This window comes from Podarcis erhardii, assembly GCF_964252035.2.
Source record: "Podarcis erhardii genome assembly, chromosome: 5".
In the NCBI taxonomy this organism is placed as follows: domain Eukaryota; kingdom Metazoa; phylum Chordata; class Lepidosauria; order Squamata; family Lacertidae; genus Podarcis; species Podarcis erhardii.
Window position 1 is genome coordinate 4,836,759 of NC_138509.1, and position 19,244 is coordinate 4,856,002.

General features: G+C 42.2%; 1 protein-coding gene across 4 annotated transcripts in view; it reads left to right on the forward strand.

The window, feature by feature from the left end:
• The window catches only part of SCUBE1 (signal peptide, CUB domain and EGF like domain containing 1), a 194,978-nt gene that overhangs the window by 114,409 nt on the left and 61,325 nt on the right, over window positions 1-19,244 (forward strand). For all 4 annotated transcript variants that reach the window (XM_081860942.1, XM_081860943.1, XM_081860944.1 and 1 more), the window contains one exon: window positions 8,433-8,549. In XM_081860942.1, coding sequence (XP_081717068.1) covers window positions 8,433-8,549 — 117 coding nt within the window. The remainder of the gene's footprint in view (window positions 1-8,432; window positions 8,550-19,244) is intronic.

A 19,244-nucleotide genomic window follows, 5' to 3' on the forward strand; every position in this document is an offset into this window, starting at 1 on the left:
CCCTAGCTAGCAGAACCAGTGGACAGGAATGATGGGAACTGTAGTCCAATAGCAGCTGGGGACACATCTTGGAGAAACACTGGACTATGTCAGCACACAGTCGACCTTCCAGTCTTTGCATATTCTGCCCTGAGTACATAGGCAAGCAAGGCTGGGTAAGATTCACTCCTCCCAGCTTACCCACCCAGGTATTGGTGGTAAACACTAGGTCAGCTCCTTCATCCACTATCAAGTTGTGGATGAGCAAGATATTATTATGACCCAACTTGGCTTTCGCTAACAGATCAGTCAAACTGGATGGTGTTACGGTTGTAGAGCAACCAGGAGCTTGATCTGCAGGGTGAAAAAGAAGAGGGAACCATGTACAAGCATCTCTTATTATGGAATTCTCTCCCCCCAGGGCCATACCTACCTCAACCCATGATTGCTGGGATAGAAGAGGCACCCCATTTCTTCCCAACCCCACACTTTCCAGACACATAGCAAAGATACAAATTCATTATCAGACAGCCATCTATGAAGTATCAATATGCCTTCTACTAATGATAAGCCAAACCATGGGTTAGTTCCCGCTAGGAATAGAGGATCAAAGTGCCTATGATTTTTCTTCCTCTGTACCAGCATACACACATTCACATTCAAACCATAGTTCAGCTTAACGGTGGTTTAAAGTGGTGTGTGAACGAGGCCAGTGGCTGATTTCTTTACATCACTCTGAATATTGAAGAAGGATTGCAACTCCTTTCAAATATTCATCCCTTAATTCTAAATGTGTGGAGATGGGGTGAAATAGTCAAACTTAGCATTTGTATGCTTCTTCAGAGCATTCAAAAGATTGTACAGTTTGAACGTTAGCAAAGGGAGAGGTGAGAGAGAGGTGGGGGAGGAAAGGTTGAGCAGTGGCGACAGCAGAATAAAATGCACTGATGCATGTAACATGGTGCTACTTGAGCCTGGAGTTAGAAATGTGGGAGAGACATTTCAAAACTAATAATATTGGTGATTCATTTCACTCCAGTTAGGCAATAACTAAAGGTTCAAGGAAGGGGTTAGTTTTGAGGAGAGACTTGAAGAAAATGAGAGAGGGCAAAAAGTACAGATTCTTCCCTACTTGCCTTTTGAATTTAATGATGATAAGGGGGAAGCTCAAGTATCTTGAGTCTGATGCTCCTGCTTTAGCCGTTATAAAATGACAGCATTCTATGATAAATGTGAATTTTCTTCCAAATTAAATAGGGCCTCATTGTTAAAAGTTAAAATGTGTTGCTTGAGCTTAACATGTAGTTTGCCCACAAATATTGATGGTGCCAGACTTCAAGAATGATAAAACAAGAAATTTTGGCAGCTTCATTGCTGTATGAACCTTTTGCCCAGTTTTGCTGGATGCTTTGTGGTTTTGTTCCATTATTGGTTCATGTCTGGTTTCAAACTGCCAAAGCAAGCATTTGGGAGACTGCTTTTCACTGGTTTCTGAAAACCATAAAATCACCTCAAATTCTCATGATTGTTAGATCAAAACCACAGAAGATGGATCCAGAATGGCCACATTCAGCGTTTTCAGGCCATGCACATTTGGAAGATATTTCAGTTGGCTACTTCTGCAAAACTGAGATCTGGCTATCGCTTTCTCTCAGCCTTGAGACTTCCCATAACAAACATAAGAAGAGTCCTCCTGGATCAAGGTCAATGGCCCATGTACTCCAGCCTCCTCTTCTCCCAGACGGGAAGCTCACAAGCAGGACCTCTGATTCATAGGAACTGGTATTCAGAAGCAAACTGCCTCCTGCAGCCGTTGTACCTCGTAGCCACTGACGGCCTCATGAGTTTGTCTAATCTTTTAAAGCCATTCTAGTTGATAGCCGTTTCGATCTGTTGTAGAAGCAAATTCCATAGTTTAACTAGGCACTGCGGAAATGAGTATTTTCTTCTGCCTGTCCTGATTGTTCCATCATTCAGCTTTGTTAGATGATTCTGGGTTCTGGTATTGTGTGTGTGTGAGAGAGAGAGAGAGAGTGAGAGAGAGAGAGAGAGAGGGGGGGGGACACTTTCTCCACACCATGTGATAGAGGTACACATCTTATGCACCTCTATCATGGACCCCCTTTTTATCTAAAGTAAAAAGACCCCAAAGTTGTAAGCCCTCGTTATAGAGGAATTGCTCCACCCTCTTAATCATTCTGCTTGTGCTTTTCTAAACCCTTTCCAACTCTACAATGCCCTTTTGGAGGTTCAGTCTGCAGAACTCCTACTGTTCTCACATCATAGATTGGTACAATGGCATTATGAAATTGGCAGTTCTATTTTCAATCCCATTCTTAATGATCCCTGACGTAATTTGCCTTTTTTGCATTCTCATACACACACACACACACACACACACACACACACATTTTTATTGGTTTTTTAACATATCATTTCCAACAATCATTTAACATAACTTCTTACCTTATACAATATTTTAGACTTCCGTCAACAACCTCTGAAGATTTTCCGTTCTTTATCACTTGTTCTGCATTTCTTAATTTCTCTATTACTTTTAATTATCATTAACTAATAATGATATGATTAATAATACCATTAATTAATTATCATTAACTAATAATTCTTTTCATAGTCTTTCTTGCAATATTTCAAGCAGTCCTCCTTATAGTACTTCTTGCAGTTCATTACAATTGCTTTTCAAATAGTTCAAATATTTACTCCAATCTTCTAAGAATCTCTGGTCCCACAGGTTTCGAATCCTTCCTGTTAATTTATCTAATTCTGCATAGTCCATTAATTTCATCTGCCATTCTTCTTTTGTCGGTAATTCTTCTCTCTTCCAGTTTTGTGCCAATAATATTCTTGCTGCCGTCATTGCATTTAAAAACAACTTACAATCCTATTAATATCATCCCCTACAATGCCAAGTAAAAATGCTTCTAGTTTTTTAATAAATGTATATTTCAATATCTTTTTCATCTCATTATATAGCTAAGTTAGCACCTTCATGATGCTATCACTGCGGGTTCAGCTCTCACTAGCATGTATGGCGAATTAAAGAGTTTTGGGGCCCAGGTGTGCATAACTTTACATTTCCTTACATTGAATTTAATTTGCCGTTTTACTGCCTCTTCTCTCAGTTTGGACCGATTCTTTTGGCCTGCCTCATAATCCCTTTCTGCTTTAACCACCCTGAACAATTCAGTACCATCAGTGAACTTGGCTACCTCACTGTTCACCCTTCACTCTAGATCTTGGGTTGCCAGTGCTGTGCTCTTCCAATGCGATAGGACTACAACTCCCATCTGTCCCTACCAGCATGGACAATGGTCAAGGGTTGTGGGAGTTGTGTTGGCTACACCAACATTTATCATTAATGAACAATTTGTGTGTGGAAGAACTCAGCCTCTCATCATTGTTGATCTTTTTATTATTTTTGTAAACCGCTTTGGGTGTTAATTTTCTTTACAGTCAAGCGCTGTATAAATTTTACAAAATGAAAATAAATATATATACTGTATAGATTTATAAACGTATGCTTTTCCCACAAATAGCCTTCACCAAGGGGCTTACAGAATAGAATAGCCAAACGAGTATAAAGGTAAAGGTAAAGGTACCCCTGCCCGTAAAGGCCAGTCTTGACAGACTCTAGGGTTGTGCGCTCATCTCACTCTAGAGGCCAGGAGCCAGCGCTGTCCGCCGATACTTCCGGGTCACGTGGCCAGCGTGACAAGCTGCATCTGGCGAGCCAGCGCAGCACACGGAACGCCGTTTACCTTCCCGCTGGTAAGCGGTCCCTATTTATCTACTTGCACCCGGAGGTGCCTTCGAACTGCTAGTTTGGCAGGCGCTGGGACCGAGCGACGGGAGTGCACCCCGCCGCGGGGATTCGAACCGCCGACCTTTCGATTGGCAAGCCCTAGGCACTGAGGCTTTAACCCCCAGCGCCACCCGTGTCCCTATTTTCCCACAAATAGCCTTCACCAAGGGGCTTACAGAATAGAATAGCCAAACGAGTATAGAACCTTATAAAACAATACTGCAAAGCCTTATAAAAACAATTTGAAATACAAAGCACAGTTGCAGTACATTAAGCAACATTAAAAACCCTCAGTAAAGACCAGCAAAGATAAAATGCAGAACAATCACACTTTCAAAACTCCAGAAGAGCATCAGCAATTAAAAGCAGATTGAAATAGATAAATATTTAAAGGCCATGTGAAAGCGACTAAAGAGGTGCCCAAAATCACACCCTGGGGGAGAGGAGAGTTCTACAAAGTAGCTACAGGATTACTACTATTTTCTCATTTTGTATCTAGATCCCAAATTAAAACCTGGATTTCAAATGCTTCTAATGGTATGGAAGTCTTCGGATTAGGAGCAGCTTGCACCACGGCTGCATACACACCACCCTGGCATCTAAGTGCAACAGACCAACCACACATTGCAGTTTGCAAGGCTTTCAACAACGCTTGCTTTGTAGAGTCCGGCAAAGGCAGCAAGAGTTTCCCACACTTCATATTTCCCCTTCCCCTTCCCCGCCCCCCCGCCCCCGCCCCCGCCCCACTCACCCGCTCAGCTTTATTCCCTTTCCCATGCTTTCTTTTCAAGTCAAGGCTTATTGGTACATTTATTGACCCTCAACTGCGGACAGTATCTCTGATTTCTTCCCATATTGTCGGCATTTATTAAAGGCATAAATCCCTCTGCTTTAACAGAAGAGGGACATTTTGTGAAATTGTTAAAATAAGAGGTGCTTCCTAGAGCCCCTTCTCTTTCTTTCTTAATCAGAATTACTTTTACGTATACACTAGCTGTTACTCTTCAGGACTACTTATATATTCTGCTAGGGGAACAGAGGAATATTATTGCATCTACTCATTTTCGCTGGCTGTCACCCAGCAACCTGTAACATCGCTGCTTAAGTCATGTTTGACTGATACCAATGAATTGTCGTAAAAGGCTTTTCATAAACCATAGGTAATCTATGAGTGTGCGATTTACTGCTGGTTGCAGTTCTATGCCAAATCCATAGCTTTTTGTGTTTTTTAATAATGTAGTCATTTGACATTTCTAATCATTCTGTAATGTTAAACTGCTGGTACTCCCAATAAATTGCTTTAGGTAGAAACTTTTTTTAATTCCCTGATTTTTGTATACCTGGTTTTTCTTAGAATTTATTCAGGATTGTGTTTGCAATCTATTATAGCTGCTCATGGAAGACGTCCCAGGAAATTTTATTGCATATTCACACATCAGAATTAAATATCAAAATAGACTTATTTGCAAGGGTAAGGAAGACCTACTGAATAAACCCTTTTAGTGTTAAAGTTAAACCCTTTTAGTGGCCCACTGATTAAGAACATGTTCAACACCCTCTCATTGAAATTCTTGGAGCTTAAAACAAATGCTTAAACTTTGACTAGATCTGCTTTCTCAAGATAATTAAGAGTAGGTTGGTGTCCATATTTCAGCCATGCAGGCAAAAGCAAAAGGCCTCCCGTTCTCTTTTAAAATTAGTGAATTCTCTACATGCACATCCTGGTTCTATATTTTTACACTTTTGAGCTCTTGCATGTGTACTAAATCTGCTAAATCTGGGATTTTTTGGTGGGGGCGTGGCGGTAACTTATACTCACGTCAGAAGTATGGCAAAGAGGTTCAGTTTTGTATAAGATCAATCTTAAGCCCATGTGCAAATTAATGACCTGAGCCCTATGTGATTCTTTGTGATAAAGCAGTTGGCTGGGAACAGGCCTGCTCAAAGAGCTGCACCTTTAAAGAGGAATTCTAGGGTTTCTCTCCCCGCCCCTCTTTCCAAAGAGTCGATACTCATGCCGTTGAAATGCTATTTAATTTCATGGGCTTGCATGGGGTCTTACTGTTCAAGAAAAACATGCTCCAAACCTTGTTATATACTTCTCTGTATTGTCCTATACTACTTCTTGTTATATCCTAACCTGGATTGTCTGATCAGATAGGTATCTGATCAGATAGGTAGCCAAATAGGTATCTTTATCTCAGGGTCATGGATTCGAGTTCCACGTTTGGCAAAAGGTTTCTGCATTGCAAGAGGTTAGACGTAGATGACCATCGGGATCCCTTTCCAACTCGGCAGTTCAATGAAACACATTGAGTTTGAGTCATATGAGTGTCATAACCATTTCAATTCTGTCTAAATACAATGGAATGGAATGGAATATACAAAGGACAAGAGGGCAACACTGATCTGCAACCCCCATGTGGGGGGTTGGCAGGGGAACATGTTGGATGGGGAAAGCGTTAATAACCTCTACTGCTGATCTCTACATTTCTCCTCCAGATTGCCTCTCCTGAAGCTGCTTCACCATAGAAGTGATTGTTAGAGTTTTATGTAATATGTTGGGTCATAACATAGTTCAAGTCTAACGCATCTTGCAGATAATGCAAATAATCCAAGGATCTTTTATAAACATGAGTGAGCTGTTAAGAATGGCTTTATGGAAAGCCTTGGGATGATGACCTGCAATCATTCACCTTCCAGATTGAAATTTCCTCTGCCACACATGGGAGAAACTTAGAAATACCTTCCACGGAAGGTAGCATTCAACTATGTTTCACTCAGAGCAACTTATTGAAATGAATGGACATGCACTAACTTAGCCATGTTTATTCATTTCAATGGTGTACTCTGAGTAAAACTCAGTCTCAAAATTGCTAGCAGCGTATTGGCATTTATGGCTCTTGTACGGTCGGAAGTAAACATGATACCGCATCCTTTGCTAATATCTTCTTGTAGCATTCAGATTCCTATAGCAAAATGTGTGTCAGAACATCATTGTGCTGAGTTTCCGTGTCCCCACCCCCTTAGCTGCCACTTTTGGCAAAAGGGAAACTTGAAGCACATCCCATCCCATGACTTGTTTTGTAGGGTTAAAGGTAAAGGGACCCCTGACTGTTAGGTCCAGTCGCGGACGACTCTGGGTTTGCGGCGCTCATCTCGCTTTACTGGCCGAGGGAGCCGGTGTACAGCTTCCGGGTCATGTGGCCAGCATGACCAAGCCGCTTCTGGCGAACCAGAGCAGCGCACAGAAATGCTGTTTACCTTCCCACCGGAGTGGTACCTATTTATCCACTTGCACTGATGTGCTTTAGAACTGCTAGGTTGACAGGAGCTGGGACCGAGCATGGGGATTTGAACCGCCGATCGGCAAGCCCTAGGCTCTGTGGTTTAACCCACAGCACCACTGTAGGGTTAGTAGGTGTTAATAGGGAAGAAAGGAAGAGGAGATGGGGGAAGAATATTTCATTAAGGACCAAGAAACAACTACTTGATAAAAACACAGTTCAGCCCAATGAGTAAAATCAACACAGTTACTGCTCTTGTTTACTGATTCATTTTACTGCTGCTTATTATTTACTTCACAAACACTATACACTTGCATGTATTCTGCCATTATTATTATTTTATTGTATTGTAATGAAGTTGCACTTTTCATGGAATGAGATCTAATACCCATTCCTCATTATTGCAAAAGTTATTAAAAAAAGTGTTGCAGCTTCCCTTCCGTGTGTTTGCCCAACCACCATTTGACATCCTACAAGCACTGGGAAATTTCAATGACACAGCTTGGAATGGGTTCAGTGACCTCAATTATGCCCTCCCCACCCACTCCAAACTCCTTTCAATTTGCAAAAAGCTTTAAGTGGACAAAACCCAGATGCCTTTTGCTTGTAGTTCAGTAAGAACAGATTGGGCATGTAGATTCCTGTCAAAGTGATGTATGTAGTTCATTTTCCATTAACTCTTTCTGTGAATGAAAGGATTTGAAAATTTCAATTTCAAGTCCAGTGCTGTGCTTTGCTTTTCTGTGGCTCCATCCCCCCCAATAGTGTATCAAGAGCAATCTTCCCCAGCCCCCAATGAATATTGAAAAGCCATCTCTGGATAATGGCTGATGAGCCATTAAAATATAAGCTTTGCAGAAATCGCAGGGTCTTGGCTCCACATAATATGTTTTGGGTGGGGTATGACTGCTTGAGTCTGTTTTGAAATGTAATATGTTGTTAGCTGAAGCAGTAGCCTTTCAAAATCTGCATTTAAAAATCTTCCTTACTCTCTTCTTTATTCCTCATTCTAAATATGTCGATTGGAAGTAAAGCCCATTAATTTCGGTGGGCCTTTCCAGTAAGAAAACAGTTCTTATAGTTCTTACCCATCAAATTCCTTGGGACTTATTTTCAAGTCAACATGCATACAGTTTGCAGTTGAAGTTTAAGACAGTCATAAAGCCCTTGTGATAAACATAAGAGGCATATTGATGCTGCATGCTTAAGGACAGATTGCTTACATGGCTTTGTAACATTATGCAGGATACTTAGAGGACTACAATGTGTTGTGTTATTCTCTCCCCTACTCCTTCCCTCCCTACTTTTTCTCTCTCTTTCTCTGTCTTTCTTTCATTTCTCAGAAACATGTGCTGTCAATAATGGAGGCTGTGACCGCACTTGCAAGGATACAGCAACAGGAGTACGCTGCAGCTGTCCAGTTGGATTCAACCTACAACCTGATGGGAAAACATGCAAAGGTCAGCTTCTGTTTGCTTTTCAATGCATCATTTCCCTTTAGCAGTTTCAGTACCAGAGGTTAAATGTACAGATATATAATTGACACACAGACCTGAAGGATCTTAACCATGGGTAGGCAAACTAAGGCCTGGGGGCCGGATGCGGCCCAATCGCTTTCTCAATCCGGCCCGCGGACGGTCCAGGAATCAGCATGTTTTTACATGAGTAGAATGTGTCCTTTTATTTAAAATGCATCTCTAGGTTATTTGTGGGGCATAGGAATTCGTTCACCCCCCCCCAAAAAAAAATATATAGTCCAGCCCCTCACAAGGTCTGAGGGACAGTGGACCAGCCCCCTGCTGAAAAAGTTTGCTGACCCCTGATCTTAACACTGCAATAAGCAATCACAACTTGATTGTATAGTTTCCCCTGCTATCTCTGGTTTTTTTTTGTTACAAACTGTTTTTTGTGTGTTGTGTCCCTGATGTTCTTCTAAATTATCTATTATGTCCTTTGGATAATTACATTGGTGGGTGAAGAATTACATTAGAAATCTCCCTATATTTTAATTTTCACATAACGTTTCTGAAACCTAGTGAGGTTTTTTTTTCTGATGAAGGGGAAATGATTTGAAGGTATAGATTCCAACTTGGAAAACTACATATTTTTGCGAGTTATGTAAAGTCTGAAAAATAAAGACATTCAGAAGGTATTAATGGCTAGTGTGAAACAATAAAAAGTTGAGGCCAAAGCTAAGATTCTTAGAGAGCTGTATGACAAGTAACAATATGCGTGTGTGTTTGAGTGTACACAGACAGATATTCATAAATTTATATATTTGCTACTGTGATGGACAGTGGCTCACCAGGGTGTTCAATGGAAGTCTTTCCCAAACTTGCTAACTAGAGATTATTCTAGCTGGAGATATCAGTGAACAGGCTTGGTACCTTCTGCTTGCAGAAAATGTGCTCTTCCACTGGCCTCTGTAGGCCCTCTGTTTGCCACATCTTGAAAAATGTGGGGTGGTCATCACAGTAAAATCGATAAGTGAATGGCACACATCTTGAAAGGTTGCTTATAGCCCTGTCTGAAGACCTACTGTATATTTATCAACATATAAGAGCTTAGGGTGGAATTTACTAACATCACAAAGGGGTCACATATAATGAATAATGGACTTCTATGATCATTTATAAATTGATGTACAGGTGATTGGCTCCTGTGCTTCATTGAATTTGTGGTTTTTTTAAAAATAATAATATTGTTTTTGCATTTTACATTTTTCCATTTACACATCATACTTTACCATCCTACATAATTTCTGTGCAGACTTCCTAACCTGACCTTCCATGGCATTCTTGATAAACCTAGCATTGCTGTTTATCAGTTTATTAGTCCACCCTACTTTCCCATTCTAATCCTTCATTGTATTTAACTGTTGTTCACAACATTATCCCTACTTGTAGATTGATTTTAGTATATATATTTTTTAATATTCCGCAAAACTGTCCCTCTCATCCTTTGTCTTTTTTCATCTGGATTCCTTATTTTGACAGTCATATGTGCAAGTTCTGCGAGTTCTGTCAATTTGTACAGCCATTGTTCTTTGGTGGGGGTTTCTCTTTATTTCCAACTTCTAGTATACACTATTCTGGCTGCTAAAGAAATAAGTTTCATAAAGAAATAAGCTGTGTGTCTTCCTAGGGATCTCATCACCAATTATTGCTAATAGAAAGGCTTCAGGGTTTTTTTTTTTTGAAATGTGATTTGAAGAATTCTTTTGAGCTCATCATAGACCATCTCCCTGTATTTTGGGGCATGTTTCCACTGCCACCACATATGTATGAAAGATCCCTCAGCCTCTGAACATTGCCAACACAATTTGGACCCTCTTTTGTACATTTTAACAAATTTACTGGGAATTAAGTACTACCTGTAAAACATTTTTTGTATTTTTTTTCTTTATCAAATAGCAAGCTGAAAAGTTCATAGTTTTCCCCAAAAATTTCTCCCAAACCAAAATGTCAATGTTCTGTCCAAGAGCTTTAGCCCAGTGTGTCATTATGGCTTTGACCATTTTCTCTTTGGTCTCCCGTTCTAGTAAAAATTTATAAACTTTGGATATTAATTTTTTGTTGTTTCCCAATACCGTTTTCTGATCCTCCTTCCAAAAATCCTTTTTCTTTATCTTTTCGGAAAACCTCCTTTAATTGAAAATATTGAAACCAATCTGAGACATACCGGTAGTTTTGTACATCTCTTTTTTTTTTAGTCCTCTAGTACCCTCTCTAAGCTCAAGGAGGTTCTTGTATGTACCCCAGTTCTTATTCGTGTTTACATTCTTAGCTGCCACTGCCTCAATGGGGGATATCCACCAGGGGCCCCTTCCTTTCTAGGAGGTCTTTATATCTTGCCCAAATGCGGTATAGGTTCTTATCATGTGGTTGTGGAATCCCTTGTGCACTTTAGTTTTGTCATAATATAGGTAAGTGTGCCATCCATACACCAAATCAAATCCTTCTAAGTTCAGAGTATTTACGTTTTTCAGCTCCACCCAATCAGTCTTACATCCAACACAAGCAAGCCGCCTCATAGTACATTTTCAGGTCTTTGTGGTATTATAATTTGTTGAAAGCAACCCAGAGTAGCTGGGGCAACCCCCCGCAAAACCCTACTTCTAAAGGTTGGAGGACTCTGGATCAAAATGGCATGTTCAGTAGGGCATAAACTGAGGCAAGGGATTTAAACCCTAATCAGTTTCCCAGACTTGGCATTTTGTATGATATACAGCAGCTAGTATAGCATTTTTTAGCTATGGTGTTTTTCTACAGTCTTCTATTCAAAACATGGGCTTTCTGTCTTGTACAAAGCTTAGCTTTGATTTCATTGCTGATCTTCGGATGGAAGATCTTTCCTATAATTGATTGATTCTTTAAGGAACAACTGTAGTAGCAAAGGACATCAAAGACCCCGGTATTATTGGTTGTCTTTTAGGACTGGCTTATTGCATAGGGACTTGATTCTGTACTATGCTAAATAGAAGACAATGCTGTAATGATTGGTATACTATTTATAATCAAAATTTTGGCTTAGTTGGAAGAGACAAGGGGCTGATTCATGCCACTGTGTACACCATAATATCTTAACTTATCTGTGATTTACCACAACTGAATGGGTGAACTCCCTTTGTTGGAAAACATGGTGTTTGAGATGACGTTTGGGATGTATGAAAGCAATATAAAACAACTAGAAGTTGTTTTATTCCCTAAGCAAGCCAAGGAATTAAAGTAATTGTGCACACTGAGACAGGGAAACTCACCTTCATATATCCATTGTTGGGGTCTAGGCAGGCCATGATTGACCTGAATGAAGAACTTGGGCTTGTGGTGCATAGCTCTGTGTTGCTGGATTCCATGTTATATTAGATTCCATGTTATATCAGGGGTTGTTGGATTCCATGTTATATTAGGAAAGGGACCGAAGGTAAAACTGTCAATATCGCAATGCCTCTCTACAAATCCGTGGTGTGACCATACTGCTGTGTCTTATAAGAGATACTGCAGCACTGGTAAAGGTGCAGAAAAGGACGACCAAAAGGATCAAGGGAAGGGAGCAACTCCCTTGTGAAGAAAGGGAGGGGGGAACATAACAGGTATATAAGGTTATGTATGGTGTTGAGAAAGCGGTTAAAGGGATGTTTACCCCATCTCTCATAACATCAGACCTTGGGTCGTTCAATGAAGTCAAGACAGACTCGTTCACATACAGTTTGGAATTCACTGCCAGAAGATACGGTGATCAGGATTAGAAAAAAAAAATCATGGAAAATATGTCTGTCTGCAGTTATAAGTCTTGCTTCCTGGAGGCACCAGGAGAGGATGGTGGGCGAGGTGCACCTTCTGATGTTCTCAAGTCCTCATCCATCATTTGCAGGAACCCAAGCTGTGGAACAGAATGAATTGCATTGGTTGACATCCATGCGTTTTCATGGGGGGTTAAACAATACAGTTGATCCTGTTTATTGAAAAGGGTTGTCACTGCTAGCTCTCAGGATTTTCGAAATAAATTGTACCTTGGATTTTCTTGGAAATGGATATTTATTGTGGTACATTTTTCTTATATATGCTTAATTTATTTAGGACAGAATTCAGTTATGACCACCGAGGGGCCCTAGTTTATGGCTGAAGCCGCCCTGTGGAATGTAAGAAGCAACCAAAATGTGGCAGAGCAAGGGAGGAGCACATTTATGCCTAATCCTATTCCTGCCCACCAAAAAAAAGAGTTGAGCAATGCCCCTCCCCCACACTGCCACAACAGAGTGTAGGATATATTGTGGATCAGCACACAAGTTATATAAATCCCACCCACCTAAAGGGAGACCAGAATTCTGATAGTAGGTGCCTCAGGTTGTGTACAGCCAGAGTACACACAGGAGAACTCTGGGGATGGGAAGCAGAAAGAGGGAGCACAAACAGGCTTTCTTCGGAATGCTCAGAGGAAATCGAACATGTTACTAACTCTTCTCTACCTAGAACCCTAACAGGTACCTGCCCTTCAAGTGCCAGACGCAAGCACCTAACCACAACCCCCGTCCAAAGAAAGGGACAGAGTGCCCCATACAGGTAAGCAATGGGAGGGAGCAGCCGTGCTGTGGTGTACAATTGCAGCAACCCTGTCCCATGTTCTGCCCTTTCTCTTGCCCAAACTGAGCTGCTGTGAGACTCTTCTCCCCAAAGAGCTGGGAGCAGGGTCTGTTAGGCAGGGCGAGCCCTCAGCGTCAACCGCTCATGAGCGATTTTGCCTTGCAGAACCACAGCCCTGACACGCGGAGGAGAGCGAGCTGCCACAGCATACAGTGTTCAGCTGCAATCACCAAAGGAGAATCGTGGCCTTAGTCCCTGCGTTTCTCATGGACTCAGAAGGCATTACCCCGCTCCCTCTTCACGAGAGCTGGAGCCACGAGGGACTCTGCGCCTGCTCCTCTGGTCTGGGCTGAGCCGCTGTCCCAGGCATGGGAGCCCTGCTGGTGGTTAGTGACTCCACCTTTCCCTTTCAGGATCTCCTGCATCCTGGATGCTGTTCAATATAGACTTTGTGTCTGCCACTTGTCTTGTTTCTTTGTCGCTTGGGGTTGGTAGGGAGGGATCTTTCTCTCTCCCTTTCTCTCTGACTTCAGATTGGGACTCGGCGGGGGGAAGCTTGATGCTGTCAAGGCCAGTGGCCCCTCCACACTCTCTTCATGCCCACTGCCTGGTCTGTGAGGGACTGGACCTGTTAGAGGAGTGGGTACTGTTCGCATGGTGTCTGCATGTGAGGTCCTTCTTCACCACTGGCAGGGAGTCATGCCCTGGAATTGAGACATGGACCTCCTGTTCCACCAGGCTATGGCTTTTCTTGTGGCGCACGCTCTCAGGGTGTTGATGACTTAGTTTGTGGGGAGACAAATGCCCCGTGGTGTGTCTGCTATGGCTGTGTTCGTAGGACACACCTGTTCTTTCTGCAATATGGCTTTGAGTCCAAGGAGCTCCTTCTCTTTTGCCTCTGACAAGATGGTTGCTGGCCAGGCATGTGAAAAGTAAGTGTGGCCTGCACAGAGTGCACACCTGTCCCGAGGGAGCTGTCTGGGTGCTGTGGCATCTCTCATTCCTTCCCTTCGTGTGTTGTGATCGCAAGCAGTGAGTGGTATACAAGGAATTATCCATATGTATTCTGGGGTGCCTACAACGCTTGGGTGGTGTTGTCTTGCTGCCTGTGTCACACAATGGATGGTGCTATAGCATCGTTATATCTAGTAGTGTGCATGTTGTATTTGGGGTGGAGTGGAAGGACATAATGGGATGTCTGTCTCACTGTCAGCATGAGTGAATTGGCCAGATCCAGCTGATGTGGGGCACCATTGCCATTTGTCCACTTCCTCTCCACAACCTCTCCACTTTATCTCCAGAACATGACCACACTGTGATTGGTAGTGGGTCCTGGCAGGGTTCTCATGGGCATGGGAATGACGTGGGGTTGTTGCTGACAAATCCTCTGGGTCCTTGAGCTCACTGGAAGCAGACACCAATCCAACTCATAGAGAGAGCATACAGAACTGTCAATAGCTACAAAAGAAGTTGTCCATGCAGGAAGCTGAGAGTCAACAAGAGCCTTGTGTAGCCTGGCGAGGCCTGTTGTGTGGCATGCTCCGACCCTTTCCTGATTTTGTCGACTGTGACACTTGTTTGAGGCCGGGGGTGGGACAGAGGTACTGCGGCGGCGTCATCCTTTGAGTCCAAGGATGGCAGAAGAGTTGTGACCTCTGGCCAATAAGGTTATGAGGAAGTAGGCTGAACCTCGTCTTACCTGAGTTCTCAGGTGTGCACAGCAAGGTCCCAACTTCATGGGTCATGGTGGTTGCACCATTCTGTGCTTTGCACAGCTCTGTTTTTCCCTGTCTTGTTCTGGGCTGGATACATGTAAAGCATGGCAGGTGTTGCGTTAGCATGGCGACATTGGATTACTCTCTGTAGTGTATTGGAGCACATGATTGCCCTATTTACTTATTTGCTTGTTTAATTATAGTAGCTTTATATCCACCTAGGGTGGTTATATTTATACCTTGCTTTTCAGCCAAAGTGGCTTCAAATCAAAGATAGTGTGCTAGATGCTAGGGACACATGCGTGTATGTATGCATTATAAAAACTATATTTTTGAGGTCATCAGAGAAAAGAATTATCGCCAAGTAAAAGGTATAGCTCAGCTTCTCTCTGTGTGTATATGCAGAGATGGTGATATTTATGTGACATGACATCAATTTCTTTTGGATTCATCAGCTTCAGAGTACACAACTCCTGGTCTGTATGTGGAGGGGAGTTTGTATAAAGTGTGCAGGGTAGAGTCTGTTCCAGACTGTGCAAGCATAATAATTTTCCACAAATGGCCTTGGACAATGAGCGTCTCCATCTGTCTTCCTCATCTAGACCATGGTACTAAAACTGTGTCACTACCATCCCCAGTATTTTCCATCTCAAAACAAATGCACCCTGTCCTACAATATCATCAATGTGGTACATTCAATTGATTCATTATCAATTATTCTCCCAGTTAGTGATGTTCCTGAGTAAGTGTTAGTCCTAATGTAGCCAAAATGGCTCCACACATATAAAAGAGCAAGGTATCAACAGAATTGAGGGGATCCCACGGTTTGCAGAAGGACAAAATACATTTAGAGGGGAAACATAAGAAGGTAACTTTCCCCTGCCCTCCGCTGAAAACCAAGACAATGAAGATTGGACATGCTCAGTGGTAGCAGAATTCTTACCTCCTGGGGAGGGGAAAAGGAATGTAACTTCCTGGAGGAAGGCCTGGCTGATTGGCACTCCACACCACAACATTTTGTTGCAGATTGAGATGTTTAAGTAATGTTCAACACAGTGAGATGTACTTCTGAATAAATATGCATAGGAAGAGGTTGAACTTTATGTTTTGTCTTGCGGTGGCAGGGTGAAATAAGGCAAGCTTTGGAGTTCGGGACCTACTGCTGTTCTTTAGTAAGCAATGGGCTTTCAAGGGGAAATAAAGAAGGAGATTAAACTGCATTTTGAAGTAATGCGTAACTATATATTTATTTTGGTCAACGACCAGTAGAGAAATTGAAGCAATGCACATCAACATCTAAATAGGAGACCCGGTATGACCAAAAGGTCCAGAACCTAAAATTAACTGCCAGAACGTAGAGCAAGTAACATTTCTGATGGGGATTCTCTTGAGCACTTTGGACAAAACAACAAATATTGGAGAAATATTGGAAGGGCAGATTGTGAGCAACCGTCTTTTCAGAAACCTTACAGGACACCAGAACAAGAACACCCAACTTTGGCTGCAAGGATCATGCACCCCAAAAAGGTAAGCAAGGGAGAACTCCATGCCTCTAAAGGATGACTGTTATAAATTTCTCCCATATACGTAAGACCCTGGCAGCATGTGGCTGAACAACCCTTCCTCTCTCAACAGCTACAGCTGTGTTTCAAACACAAGGAACAGAGGTTAGGCGTACACTGCAAAAGAGACATTGCATGCAAGTAAGCTTTCACTACAAACCAGTGAAAGCAAGTGAAACCCTCCTGTCTTTCGCCACAAGCACAAGAGACCCCACTGCTGCTGACTAATCCCTTTTACCATAGGAATGGAATTTTCCTGCACTGGGTTGTTTTTTGTTTTTTTTTTTCTAATTCCGGTTTTGCTCTTGGATCTCAACAAGAAATGAATTGTTTTTACTGGTTCTGCTAAAAACATAAACAATCCTTGGAGTATTATACACATTATTATACATATTCATACACATCTACACATCGGGGTTCCCAATGTAACCGGCACATAAGAGATACAACAGTGAACATAACTGCAAATTCCTGAAAACAGAGAGGAGAAGGAAAGAAGCTCCGTCAGTCAATGCAGTCATCTCAGTTCCTTGTTAACCTGTGGCAGCCCCCACCTCTTTTGACACTTGTACTTCCAGCTTAGTGGGCATTGATCCACAAATTCTTGGCTTCTGTGCAATTTCCTTGCCAGGTGCTGGCTTCATTCTTAATCTGCCCTGACTGAAATATATAGAGTCTAATCAGTTGAGCATTTAATCACATTAGACACAACATGTATAACTGACAGAGCAGGAGGTTTATTGGATATAAGCTGATTTAAGAGTGGAAATTCATAAGGAGCTCTGAACACAGTGAGATTGCAGTGCCAGCAGCAGCCTGAGGAAATTCAGAGCTAGGTTTCCTCGGGCATTAATTTGGGCAAAGGAGGGAGGTGGAATTGGTATCCATTATCCTTATTGTTCTAAATAAGATTATTAAGTCGTTTGAATAACTGTGATGTTTATTAACTTGCTTCTCTTAATTCCTGGCTGCTTAGAACGTCCTGCAGTCATGTTCTGAAACTGTTTTTTCTCTCTTTTATGGGCTAAATCTAGACTCGTTTTCTCAGGACCAGCCTTGGACTGCCAGGTGGAGAGGCAGGGGGTGCTTCTTTCCCTGACATCTTGGCATATGTCCTGGGCAGAAAGAGAAATTAGAACTTTGCATCTTGAAGTTGCCAAAGAATATTTGAGTTATGAAGCTTCCCTCATCGGAGCAATATGTAGTTGAGTTTTACAAGAATAAGTGCTTGTGTAATATTTTCCTTCTAGCCCATCCTACGCATGTTTTGCCTAATAGAAAAGAAATCAGTTGATCTTATACTTGTTTAGATGTCTCAGCTACCCTTTGTGCAGCCACGGACCTCAAAAGCTACCGCATTTTGTTCTACCCGACTAAGAGCCCTTCTTAACTTTCTCATATGCTGTTTAACCATGGGGGTGTTGCCCTCGGGTGGCTTGACTGAATGCTCTTCTAAGCAAACATTTCTTGTTCTTTCTGTCTCATTGTCATGGTAACCTAGCTGTGTAATACACTGCCTACTTCCTTGAAACAAATCAGACACAGTGGAAATACTGTACCATTTGTGTTTTCAAATACCTGAGAATGCATTTATCGCTTGTGTGTTCCTGAATTAGACACAGAATATCTGTTATTTCCCAAGGAATCCCACGGAAACATAGCTATGTATATAAATCTAAGGACTGTATCCAGCTAAACCATACTCCAATGAGTCCCACTGAAATCAAGGGACTTCCTAAGTTAGTCGTGAAGTCCATTGATTTCAGTTGGTCTACTCTGAGTGGCTTGGTTGGGTACAACCCGTCCTCTCTCCAATGCTGGCCATGTATCTGGGACCATGACTGTTGTGGACCAGTGCCTGTTGATTTGTATAGGGCTGCTCCCCATGAGTTGGAGTCCTGAGCACTCATGTTTGGCAGGCTGCCCCAATGCTGGCATGCTGCCCAGTGTGGGGTGTAGCCGTGAGGTGAGCAAGCGAATGTGGCTGCCTCATGCCACTCTTAATCGTTCCTCCTGAATAGCCAAATGGGGTTCATGTCCTTGCTTCTTCATCTTGCACTTAGTCATTTGTGTTCTTTTAATTGTTAGTTTGATGGTTTTATATTTTTTAATCTGCTTTGAGTGACTCCTTTTGGAGTGGATAAATAAGTAAATAAAGTCTGGTGGCAATTGAAGCCATGGAGGCGACTCTGCCAACTGACTGGGCCACAAAGACTCAAAACTAATAATAAACAAAACTAAGCAGTAAGAGAAATGAAAGCTTGTTTAACATATATTCCTCAGGTTGCTGGTAGGATACAACTACACACTTCAGTTGTGCTATCACAAAGGAAGTGCACTTGTGCATTGCCACCAGTTGTGCCCTGAAAGCTGTGGTGCATGGAAGAGGAGAGCATCAGCTGATCTTAAGGGAAGAGGAGATTCATGGCCAAGGAAAGGGTCCCTCAAGTAATTCGGCCTCAAGCTGCTTAGTGCTTTGAAGTACCTTGAATTGCAGTCAGATACAGACTGACAGCCGGTGCAGCTGATACAATAAAGGACTTGCATGAGCCAACACTTCACCCAGTCAAGATTTTAGCAACAGCAGCAGCAGCATTCTGCAATCATTGAGGTTTCCAACTGGTTTTATCAAGGAGCTCCACATTGAATGCGGTACTGTCGCTCAGTCAAGATGCAATAAATATATGTAGGACCACGGCCAGGTATCAGGATTGAGTGCAGCTAATCTGGGGTGGGACTCAGGTAAGGAAGGCGCACGTCTGATAGTTAACTCTGTATTGGCAAGAGAAACACTA